Source organism: Chiloscyllium plagiosum, chromosome 12 (assembly GCF_004010195.1).
Source record: "Chiloscyllium plagiosum isolate BGI_BamShark_2017 chromosome 12, ASM401019v2, whole genome shotgun sequence".
Taxonomy (NCBI): domain Eukaryota; kingdom Metazoa; phylum Chordata; class Chondrichthyes; order Orectolobiformes; family Hemiscylliidae; genus Chiloscyllium; species Chiloscyllium plagiosum.
In genome coordinates, this window is record NC_057721.1 from 39,040,219 (window position 1) to 39,053,436 (window position 13,218).

The 13,218-nt window shown below is 39.5% G+C and overlaps 1 protein-coding gene across 3 annotated transcripts in view; it reads right to left on the reverse strand.

Annotated features, from left to right (window-relative positions):
• The window catches only part of med14 (mediator complex subunit 14), a 114,335-nt gene extending 101,699 nt beyond the window's left edge, over window positions 1–12,636 (reverse strand). For 2 of the 3 annotated variants that reach the window (XM_043700847.1, XM_043700846.1), the window contains exons 1-2: window positions 12,231–12,636; window positions 1,542–1,568 (exon numbers count right to left, since the gene is read on the reverse strand). In XM_043700847.1, the coding sequence (XP_043556782.1) occupies window positions 1,542–1,568; window positions 12,231–12,403 (200 nt within the window). In that variant the 5' untranslated portion in view covers window positions 12,404–12,636. Of the gene's footprint in view, window positions 1–1,541; window positions 1,569–4,794; window positions 4,833–12,230 lie in introns of those variants that run through there. The other variant, XM_043700848.1, reaches the window with a different exon arrangement.
• Window positions 12,637–13,218: the final 582 nt, after the last annotated feature.

Sequence of the window (13,218 nt, forward strand, 5' to 3'; positions counted from 1 at the left end):
CAGTAGTCTGGCTGTCAGTTCAGAAATGTTTTTGATGTATGGTAGTGTGGCTAGTCCTTTGGGTTGCGGCATGTCCTCGTTCCGTTGTCACAAACCAACAGCCACACTCAGATGACAAGCAACATGAGTTCGACTGGGACAACACTACTATTATAGGACAAGCCAAACAGAGAACAGCCAGGGAATTCCTAGAGGCATGGCACTCATCCACAGATTCAATCAATAAGCACATCGACCTGGACCCAATATACCGGCCACTGCAGCGGACAGCTGGAACTGACAACCGGAAGCGGCAGATTCAAACCACTACAAATGCCTGAGGAAACATCACAGAAGCGCTTCACAGGAGGCTCCCAAGCACTGAGGATGTCACCTAGACAGGGGACGAAACGTCTGCAACAGGAATTCCCAGCTCGGCGAACAGAACCACAACAACGAGCACCTGAGCTACAAATCTTCTCCCAAACTTTGATTATCAATTGTTGTACAGTCACCATTAGACTAGTTTTTAATTGCATACATGTAGAATATGAGCCGGAGGCCCTGAATTACCAGTCTATGACATCGCAACTACGCCAATAAAACAGATACCATCTTCCTGCCAACCCAGCTAAGACTATTGAATCAGCAGAACCATAAATTAATCTGGGAATGTCTTCTCTTGAATTGGCTTCATTTGTGGTTGAGACCAAAAGAGTGAATGTTTTCAAGAAGGAACTAGATCCAGTTTTATGGGGTATGGGCAGGAACAGGGTACACAGTTGGATGATCAAAAAGTGGTATTATTGCTGGACTATTAACCCAGAAACCCAGGTAATGTTCTGGGGACCTGGGTTCAAATCTCACTATGGCAAATGAGATAATTTGAATTCAATAATAGTTTGGAAATATGAATGAAATTATGACAATAAAACCATTGCCAATTATCAGGGGGAAAACCCATTTGGTTCACCAATGCCCTTTAAAAGGAGGAAATCTGCCATACTTACCTGGTGTGACCTCAATGTGATTCCAGACTCATGGCGATTTGGTTGATTCTTAACTGCCCTCAAGGGAATGAGGGATGGGCAACAAGTCTGCTCCAGCCAGTGACACACATCCATGAACGAATATATTTAAAAAAACTATAACAGGGCCAAATGGGCCACTCCAGCTCCTAGTTTCACTACCTTTATTAACAGCTCACTGACTAAGTCACTGGGGAATTCTTATGTAATGTTGTGTTCTTGGAACAATAGTCTAAAGCCCCGCATCTCAAAATAATTAAATGCCATTCTGCTCCAATTAGGCTTAGAATAATGCTAACCCTACATCACAAAAGTACTTTTATTACTGGCAAGTAAATTAGTTCAATTTATAAAATAAAACTGGTTACATCAATTGGCAAAAAAAATTTAAACTAATGCCAACACATTAAGACTTATTGAGATAGGTTTCTTTACCATTGCTATTGTTTCCATTTATAAAAATATAAAATCAGCCTTTTTAAAATTAAATACACTAAATGCATGAAGAAAAATTAATTGAAAACTGTCACTTACCGTTCCATGTCAGTCTTTCGAGGCAACCTAAAAAAGAACAGAAGATCAGTTACTAAACAACGCAAGTAAAAGCTCCACATATGGTTTATTCTCAGATGAAAACTATACACTTTAGATACAAAGTTGATGCATAACAATTTCAAATCTCTTGTATTTCATTGTGCTAAACATCTCAAAGAGCTTTATCATGAGATGAAATGTGTTGCCATTTAAAAACTTCAGACAGTTTAGGATGATAACCAAAGATACAACTGAAGATGAAGGTTTGTGGAAGCTTTCCAAAGTAATCCAGAAGGCAGAGGACAATATCTAAATTATCTTCAGACATGGCATACAAACGATTCCAAAACAAAAACAATTTCTCCTGTGTCCGTAAAACTCTGAGAAATCATAACTTGAATCAAAGATTTGTTCATCGTGACAAAATATCACTTTTTAGCGAGGCATTAATAGAATTGGTGTGATGGAATACTTTATTTTGGTTAACAACATCAAACAATATATTTAAGGCACCAGACTTCATCTGTACAAGTTAATCTGCTTGTAATTTATTTTTTGACTAAGATTTGTTAACAAACAGATAGGTCTTACTTATTTGTGAATATATTCAGCTAGCAGATACTTCAATTGAATCACTGATCTATAAATATTCTATTCCTTTTTCCAAATTGCAGAACAGTAATTCCTGTGTTAGCAGCTTAGAAATTGCTCTTTCTATTAATTATTGCAGTAGCAATTCAGAGTTCAGTAGATAGTTCACTGTATACAGACATTATCAGATGTGTAGGGCCCTATTGTAGAGGTTATTAGCATTATGACTAGAATAAAAAACAATTTTAAATCAATAACATGACCGATTCATTCAAAATATATTCAAGTTGAAAATGTATTTTAAACACAAACTCTTTAAACTAGTACGTGAACGAGTTTTAAGATATTGCAGAATATTGCACTGCTACATCATCTTTTAAGTGAATAATCATACATTCCATGTTATGTCACAATAATTGAATATTTTTAGGGGAGGCTCTGTGGTACAAACAAATAATAGCCAGTACGTGGCTCTCTTGGGTTTGCAATTTTGTTTCCACAGACAACGCCGGTGTTCTATGTAGTAGAGAAGGATCACAGAAGAAAGTAGAGTGAACAGCCAAGGTTCTACAAGGACACTGAAGATTTACGTCAATCAATCAACATAATCACCCTTGACTCATGGGGAAGAACAGCAATAACAGCAGAGTGAATAGGACAATCTTGCAGGAAAGTAGTTAAGTGAGACTTGTATTAGACATTCATACTGTAATGAATGTGTCATAGAATCAAAACACATTGATAATGATACAGCTGTATATTTCCGAATCAAACTGTTCGGACATATTACACATCTCTGGCACAAGTACAAGTTGAACCAGGCAACCTGATCAATAGCTAGGGACACTTTCACTGCACCTCAAAAGCACCATGTGTAAAAGTGTTTTCCATTCGTTATTAACACCATCAGCTCTAAGTAACAGGGATGCATCAATATATTGCAGTTCTAAGAGCACAATGAATCACTGACCACACTGCACCAAAAGCAAGAAAAATGCGCTGGGAGATTCTGGACAGACGCTATCTTTTTAATACTGTCTTTCTCAAAGACATAGTTAATTCAGCAATGTATTCGATTACCTGCATTTTAGAACATGCAGGATACCTACACTTGTTAAACTTTGGGATTTATTATGATATATAGGACATCTTTTTTTCAATTTAATCACAAAACACAGATTATAATGGAACAGCAATTGCCACTGGATACTTTACTGACAACATTCAAAGAGAATTGGAGAGTGCATTGAAATTGCATATAACGGCGAGCAATTTTACAGTTAGGATCCTGTGAAAATATTATAAATAATACTGTTCAAATGCATTACAAGCTTTACAGTGGGTCAGTTAGATGACGCATTTTAGACTGAAAAGAACCTTCTGCTTTGGATCAATGTAAAATATGTATGTTATCCAAATAGGAACTTAATAAGTAACACATTAGTATCGTAAGAAGATTGTTTCCAGCTAGCTCGTCTGCGTAAATGGGTCTTTTTCTGATCAGCAGGATTTAACAAATGAAGTCCTGAAGGAGCCTCAGCTTTTTACAAGTTATATGACTTAAATCAAGGGAGTTAAGGCATGGTTGCTAAATTTGCAGATGATAGATATGAGAGCTTGTTGTGAAGAGGATATTAAGAGGATGCAGATGAATATAGATAGACTGAATGATTGGACAAAATCTGGCAGATGGAACATAAGGTAGAATAATGGGTACTTGTTCACTTTGGCAGGAAGAAAAAAAGTAATACTGTTTGGACCAGACCAAACCCCCGACAAAATATATTAAGATTATATCTTTAAAATAAGAAAAGGTTAGAATCAGTGTAAGGCGTTGTGATCTAGATGCAATTCAATTAATCAAACTATTCAACTTTAAGCAAAACACACTTTATTTTTGCATTACTGTTAAAGTACTGACAAAAATAGAAGTATTGATTTACTTGTAACTCTATTGAAGCATTGAACAAAATAATATATCCATTAACTAATACTAATTAATAGTAATATCCAACAAACACACACTTGGTGAAGACAAGTTCAGTAAAATAAATTTGTCTCACATACAATTAAAGCAGCCAGAAAGAGAACCCCAGGTTTTAGCTGTAACAGAAAGAGGAATAACAGGATAAGGGTTTCTAGATCCAGCTTTAACACACCAGCAAATGCTAAAAGCTAAACTTCAAAATCCTGGCTCTGTGGCAGTTTGACCACACCCATTCAGGCTGCTTCTATTGTTCTAACTAATTTTTAAAAATCCAAGGCCTCACAAACTGTTCACAATATTGGCTTTGAGCAAATCACCCTTCACTGGTGTCTCAACTTTCCTTTGGAAAAAAAAGGACAAAATCCACCTCAAAGCAATAGCTTCATCACATTATTCACTTTGGAAAGCAACTGCAGAATTGAGGTGCAAAGAGATTTGTGTGTTCTCGTGCATTAGTCACAGAAGGTTAATACGTAAACACAATGAGCAAATATTAAGGCTAATGGAACGCTGTCATTTATTTTGAGAGGAATCAGGACATCAAGGTAAGGATGTTATGCTACGTTACACAGGGCATTGGTGAGACCACATCTTGATTACTGCGTATCTTTATTTTCTCCTTGTTTACAGGAAAGATGTAAATGCATCAGAAGCAGCAATTTACCAAATTGATACCTGGAATGAGCAAGTTGTCTCATGAGGAAAGGCTGGGCAGACTTGTCTTGTTTTCACTTGGATTTAGAAGAGTAAAGAGTGGCTCAGTTGAAGCATATTGAAGCTGCGAGACTGGATTTGCCACAAGTGGTGATGGAACCAACAAATGGGAATTATCTACTTGACTTCATTCTCACAAATCCATCTGTCACTGATGCATCCATACAGGAGGTGAAGTCCCGTCTTTTCACTGAAGATATATTCCATCATGAGGGCGAATGCTCGGTTGCCTGGATGGCTGGTCTGCAATGCAGAGTGATGCTGTGATATCAAAGAGTTAATTTGCTCTGCTGACCAGCAAAACATTGAATGCCCCTGGGGTAGGGTGGTGTGTCTTTGTTTTATAGGTGGAATGTGGGAGGTTTACATTCTCATCTCTTGCCATTCAGGAGTGATTTATGTTTTCACCCTGTATTCAGAGATCAATAAGAACATTACAGTTGGAATTTGACTACTCCCCTATAATTACAAAATAAAACAATTCACACCAGATCTGGCCATTAAGGGCAATTTGCATTACATTATTTCTGGAGATAATGTGGTCACTGCATTGTGTTTTTAATGGCATGTGACTGTGAGGGAGTGACTGGGGGTTGTCTTGTAGGCATTACTAACTGTAATGTAAAGATTTTGTATAAAGGATTGCTTCCTTTGTTCAAAGGCCCCTGGACATGACTCAAAGCATGAAGAAGAGTGTTCAGGGTTTCTCCAAAGCTTGTGTTGTACTGCGCTTAATAAAATTTGGTTGCTGTTGAAAGAGGTTGGTGTGTTGCAGTTGCATCAAGTATGTAAGGAACCTCAGGGAAAAAGAACTTAACAATGCCAACTGCATGGGTCCAACTGCTGCACCAGCTGACGTTACCATTAAGTACTCTCCGTCTCAACCTCTCCCCTCAACTAAGTCGTGGTGACCTCCAGATTAAAGTAACTACCAATCATCTCTCTTTAATGAAAGAGCAACCCAATGGTTTGATAAGACCATGACAAATTTATCTTTCCTTTATAATCTATCATGTGGTGTGGCACCACAGCTGTGCTAAAACTAGTCAGACTTGGAATACATTTCGCAGCTCAAAAATGTGACAACTATGAAGCACTGTGGGACATCAGACCGTATTCAAAAACACTTTGTAACTTCACAGTAGAAAGTGAGGACTGCAGATGCTGGAGATCAAAGTTGACAGTCTGGTGCTGGAAAAGCACAGTAGGTCAGGAAGCATCCGAGGAGCAGGAGAATCGCTATTTCGGGCATAAGCCTGAATGAAGGGCTTATGCCCGAAACATTGATTTTCTTGCTCCTCAGATGCTGCCTGACCTGCTGTGCTGTTCCAGCACTAGACTCTCAACTTTGTAACTTCAAAGCCCCACATGCCCTCTACCCTACCATTGCCATCCAGCCGGAAGAAAGTCCTGATCCAGTAACTTTAAGGAGACATACTTGAAAATGAATTTGAAACCTGATGAAGCTACATATGACTACTTACAGGCCAAACAGTGGAAACAACATTCAGTCATCAGGGATAAGTAGTCCTACAATCAACTCAGCTCTGCATTCCTGCCACAGCCGATTATCAACTGTGGTTGAGAACGAAACTAACAGAAGATGGAACCTCTACAACTATCCCGATCCCCAAAGCAGTTCAAAGACATGGCTGAAACACTTGTATCCATTGTCAAACAAAAATGTCAAGTGGATACTCCATCTCAGGCACCTCCTAATATTACAAATGCCATTCTTCAACCAACTGATTTACTCCACAATATCTTTAAGAGGCCAAAGACACTGGATACTGTAAAGGTTCTGGGCCCTGACAACATTCCAGCAATTGTACTGAATACGTGTGCTCCAAAACTAAGTGTCCTAAACCGTGCTGTTCCAGTAGAGCTACTAGACTGGCACCTACACAGCAATATGGAAAATTGCACAGGGACGCACAACAAGCATACTAAATCCAACCAGGCCAATTACCATCCCACTGGCCTATTTTCAATTACAAAAATCATGGAAGGGATCATCAACAGCACAATCAAGCAGAATTTGTAAAAGGAATAGCCTGCTCATTCATACTCAGTTTAGATTTTGACAGGTCTGCTCGGCTCGTGACATCTCACCTTTCCAGCACATAAGGTCAGAAGTGGGATGATCACAGATACTACGCTCAATTGGGATCATGTGCCACTATTCCTGAAGTCATCTCCGAAGTTAAGGATTTATAAATATATGCAAAATTCCCAATTTACCTCTTTTAGATCCAGGTTGACAGAAAGCAAGGACCATGTTTCTACACAGAACAAGAATTATTAGTCACTATAAATAAATAGATTCTAGCTACAACTAAAACCATTATGAACTATTGACATAACTCTTCTAGTTAAGTCTAACCATATAAAACACCGCTTAAATACACAAAGCCCATAAAAACAGAAAATAAATGGGCGGCACGGTGGCACAGTGGTTAGCACTGCTGCCTCACAGCGCCAGAGACCCGGGTTCAATTCCCGCCTCAGGCGACTGACTGTGTGGAGTTTGCACGTTCTCCCCGTGTCTGCGTGGGTTTCCTCCGGGTGCTCCAGTTTCCTCCCACCATCCAAAAATGTGCAGGGTCAGGTGAATTGGCCGTACTAAATTGCCCGTAGTGTTAGGTAAGGGGTAAATGTAGGGGTATCGGTGGGTTTCGCTTCGGCAGGTCAGTGTGGACTTGTTGGGCTGAAGGGCCTGTTTCCACACTGTAATCTAATCTAATCTAATCTAATCTAATCTAATCTAAAAATGATCGTGGTTATGGGTGGAGGTAAAGACTGAAAAGGCAGTTCAATGGTCCCTCACCAAAGGGTTCTCTGGGATGATGCTTTTGTCTTGTCAGGACTTTCTATAAATCAATCTACCTTCACTAGGTACTTTCACTTGCTTGCAGAAGGCACAGAGCAACTAGGTTAAGCTAATGAAATTTCTGATATATTGTTTATATGGACTTATCATTGCTGCCTGGCAGAATGCCTGTCATTAACAACTGGTCACAGTTCCACAAATCAATCAGCTACTCGTTGCATGCCAAAATTTCCTTTGTACATATCCTTTAGCTCCAACTTTATTGCAACTAAACCTGTATGATTAAACAGTGAATAAACTAACAGTGAGCATCAGTAACCTGTTTCAAGAAATACAGTAAACCTTTCCAAAATCCATGGTTTTTAAAACTATCCTTTTACTATTTCAATCCACAGAAGTACAGAAAAGTAAATATTTATGAAGATTACATAATTCTAGATTCCACAGATATTGAAACAGTTTATGCCTAAATGCAGTAAATGCGATGTTAATTTGTTCTGCTGACCTTCAAGAAATTGGATGCCTCGGGGATGGGGTGGTATATTTCTCTGTCATGCAGGTACAATGTAAAAAAATTTACATCATCATCTCCTATTATTCAGAGTAAATTTACATCATCATCTCCTATTATTCAGAGTAAATTTACATTATCATCTCCTATTCAGAATCATTGCAGTTAGAATTCTGACCACACCCTGTAGTTTAAAAAACTATTTATACCAGATCTTGCCATTAAGAGATGATTTACATTACATTGTTTCTTGAGATGATCAGGTCACTGCATTGTGCCTTGAGTGGCATATGCCTGAGGGAGTGTAGCTGGGGGTTGTCTTGTGGGCATTACTCAATGTGATGTAAATATTTTGTATAAAGAAAAACCTGGTCCCTTTGTTCAGAGAGCTTCTCTTGACATGCTTCGCAAGCATTGCAAAGAGTGTTAAGAGATCCTCCAAAGCTTGTACTTGCTTAATAAATTTTGGCTGTTCAAAGAAGTTGGTGTATTGCAATTGCATGGAGTGTGTAAGAATTTCAAAAATAAAAAGAACCTAACACAAGGTCCAGATATGGGCTGATAAATGGAGAAAGTGAGGACAGCAGATGTTGGAGATCAGAGCCGTGAGTGTGATGCTGGAAAAGCACAGCAGGTCAGACAGCATCCAAGGAGCAGGAGAATCAAAGTTTTGGGCATAAGCCCTTCACCAGGAATGAGCTGATGAAAGGCTTATGCCCAAAACGTCAATTCTCCTGCTCCTCAGATGCTGCCTGACCTGTTGTGCTTTTCCAGCACCATGCAATGGGCTGATAAATGACCAGCAATGTTCGTTGGTCAATAACTATTGCCAACAAGAAACAATTTAACCATCACCCCACAACATTAAACAACATTACCATCATGAATCATCATGATCACATTTAGTGTCAACATCCTGGGAGTTACCATTGATCAGAAACTGAACTGAACTAGCCATACAATATTGTGGCTCCAAGAGCTGGTCAGAAACTAGGAATTCTGTGATCAGTAACTCACTGTCTGTTGAATGCCTTTTCATCTTCAAGACGATCAAGCCATCAGTTGGTGAGATACTCTGTACTTGCCTGGATATTTGAACAACATTCAAGTAGCTTGACACAATCTGGGACAATGCAACCTGCTTGATCAGCACTGCATTGACCACCCTCAACACATTCTCCCTTCACTTCTGATATCAAGTAGCAGTAGTGAGTACAATTACAAGTGCCTTGCTCCTTCAAGGGCTCCTTCAACAGTACCTTCCATCTGTGGTAACAGCACACCATCATCTTCTACAAGGCAGTTAAGGACTGGCAATAAATGCTGCCCTAACCCAAAGCCTACACCCCATGAACTAATATTTGATAAGGTAGATCTGGAAAAGGCATTTCCTTGTGGGTGAGCCCAACACTAGGGGGCACAGTTTAAAACTTAGAGGTCATCCTTTGAGGAGAGATATTTTGAAGGCAAAATTACATTTATTTCTCTGTCAATGAAAATCTAAGCTTATTGGCAATAAATGGAATAGAGGAATTTGAAACTCCAGTTCAGCCTTGAATTTATTGAATGGCAAAGCAGGATCGAGAAGCCAAATAGCCTATTTCTGTTCCTAATTTAGATGTCCACAAGCAATTTGATCTATAAAGCCATTATAAATACAATCATCACAAGCTTCTGAGCAATATCCGTAATGCATCATTACTAAATCACAAAGACAGGCTAAATTAGTTGCCAGTAAGAGCTTAGATTATAGAATCATAACAATGGTCAAAGCAGAGTGGAGCATTTTGGTCCATCTTGTCGATGCTCATTTATGTGCAATGCAACTAGATCAGCTTCCCTGCAGATTTCTTTCTTCAGATAATTAACTTTTAGTAAATAATCAAATTTATCTTCAAGACACTGTCAGGCAATGAATTCCAAATCCTCACTCAGAGGATTTTTTAAAACTCAAAGTCTTCCTTTTGGCTTGGATTTGCCACCCAATTACCTTAAATCAGTCACCCCTGGTGCTTCACCCTTTTCCCATTCGAACAGCTTTTTCCTATCTGCTCTGTCCAGACTTCTAACCACATCAAACATTGCTATTAAATTTTGTTTCAACCTTCTCTGTATTCAAGAGAATGAGCCCAGTTTCTCCATTCTATGTAAATGTTGTCCCTCATCCCAGCAGCCATTCTTGTAAATTCTTTGCTGGACCTCTTCACACGTCCCTAAAGCATGGTGCCAAAACGTGGACACAATACTCCATGTGAGGCCAAACCTGGGTTTTATAAAGTGACTCCAAAACTTCCTTACTTTTTCTCTCCTTACCTCTATTTAGAAAATGATTAAAACACAAGAAAAACTAACATTTCTGCAAAAATCATAGTTTGGGAACTGCTCATTTTATTAGAAAAGAAAGAAAATCTGAGTCGACAGCAGTCTGCACTAAAAGAGTCAATCTCAGCCAAATAAATCACACTTGATAAGGAGTACAAAATTTCTGGTTATTTTCTGGAATATGTTCCTGCCAGGTGAGAGTGATTACATTTAGTTATAGCTCTTGATTCTCAAATGGCATATTAAAGCTCAATGATGAAGGGCTCCTGCCTGAAACGTCGATTTTCCTGCTCCTCGGATGCTGCCTGACCTGCTGATCTTTTCCAGCACTACTCCAACCTTGACTCTATACTAAAGCTCAATGTTGAGACAATTGACCTTAACATCCACTTCAGGAAGGTATTAGGAACCAACAGCCACATAGCATCTTAAACGTAGATGCTAGAAATCTGAAATTAAAAAAAAGTGCTGGAGAAACTCAACAGGTCGAGCAGCATCTATAAAGAGAGAAACGATTAACATTTCAAGTTCAGTCTAACTCTTCTTAGTGATTGAAAGGAGCTGGAAAAAGTGTTTTCTATGCTACTGAAACCCAGGGGAGGAGAAGCAAGTGGAACAGACTTAGTGCTTCCCGAATAAAAGACAAAGGATAACGGTCAAGAGGAGAAAGAGATCCAAAATTGGGTGCAAATGAAGGTGTGAAAGGGAGAAAATTGGCCCACTCTGCTTGCTTGCTGGCTGCAGGTGGGGGTCAAGTGATGTAAGACAAATGGAGGATGAAGGTTATGCTTTGAAGTTGAAGAAATCATTATCAAGTCCTGAAAGCTGCAAAATGCCTGAGCTGAAAATGAAATGTTGCTTCTCCAGTTTGGGTTGAACTTCATTAGAAAACTATAAGAGGCCAAAGATGAAAATTTTAGCATGGGAGTAAGGTGGTTTACTGAAATGGCAATGAACTGGAAGGACAGCGTTATCCAGACAGAGATATGCTCTGTAAACTAGTCACCCAGTCTGCACTTGGTCTCACCAATGCAAAGGAGAATGTATTGTAAGCATTTTCTCATTTTCACGCTTTTATTCATGCCCATTTAACAATTCTCTCTCCTCTAAATCCATTATCACCCCCTTTGTCTTTTGCACTTCACACCATATAATTTGTTCCACTTGCTGCTCCGCCCCCTCTGACAACAGTATAAAAAGTCTATTCTCCATTTTTTTCAGAACTGAAAAAGTCAGACTGGGCTCAAAATGTTAACTCTGTTTCTTTTTCCACAGATGCTGCCAGACCAACCGAGTTTCTCATCGAATTTTATCCAAACAGGAAAAGAAACAATATTTGTTCCAGAGTCTGAAATTAAATCTAATAAGCATTATTTTGCTTTCCAATTGCCGTCTGCATAAGTAAGTCCTGTTTTAATCTATTGTAACAACACTGTTTAGTGTAAAACTGCTGCTATACTTCAAAAAAGTTTAAAGTATAAGAATGTTACAGTTGGAGTACATAACTATAGAAAACGAGTTAAGGCAATACAAGATGCTAAATAGTGTTTTCGGGTACCAAGCGTAAAGCGTACACAGCATCCCCAGGGATAGAAGTTACACCAAAAAGAGAGAGCGGATTTCTCACTCAAAGCAAGTGTCTGAAAAGTGGGCAGGAAAGACACATGTAAGTACTTGGAGAAAGTTAACGGATTCAGGGCGCTGGATTACTCGGGTGTAATTAATCCTACTTACAGGTCGGCCAGCACCGTGATTTCATGGTAGGTTCTCTGCAGCAGGAATTCGATCAGCATGCTAAGGCGGACGCCGGGGCTGGCGGCCACGGCTGCTGTAGCTGCAGCGGCCGGGGCAGAGGTCGGGCCAGCGGCAGACACCAGCTGCGAACTCTCCACCTGAACCGGGGCCATTTTCAGCTCGCAGCACAGATCCCACTGCCCCGATAAACCTCTAATATAATCTCCTCTCGTTCACCGGCCGTTATCGGAAAGGCCGTTCTCGCTCCATCGCCGAGGACCACGATTTTGTTTCCCTCCCACCGGTTAAACTCCGATCTTGTTGTTTTACACTCGTTGAACAGATACCGCTACCACCGAACAGGACCCGCCATATTGTCAGAACCCGGAAGTAACTGTCAGTAGTGACCCGGAAGGAAACTTTCGGGAACACTTGTTGTTGAGTTTCTGCTTCTTCCAGCTTCAGGTTCACATAATCAAGGATCACTTTGTGCGGATCAAAAATAATATTTTTTTAAAAACAAGGTAATTTATAGCAGGTGATATAAATAATTTGCAAACAGTTACATACCCTTTGCTAAAATTATAAGGCTTTTTCTTCAACTAGTTTGCGCCTCATTTTCAGGTGAATACAAGTAAAAGCTGCCCAATTTTTAAAAACCCTGGATTTTTAAAAAAATGCTCTTGTCTCGAAGCGCCTCGAGTGCTCGGGACGGGCGGCTTCAGTGGGGAGAGTAAGAGTCAGGATGGCCTTTCTATTGACTACTTATCAATAAAAAGGTAGCGATATATTTCGATATGCAAAGCCAATCTGCCCCTGTACAGTTTTCCATGGACATGTTGTTGCCTCTCAAACTCATTTTAAGTTTTCTGAATACGTCTCCGGCTTTGCAGCAGTGCTGAATTGATATTTCACAAAATCATAAGTGATATTCTGCTTGGTTTGGAGATGCCGGTGTTGGACTGGGGTGTACAAAGTTTAATAATCA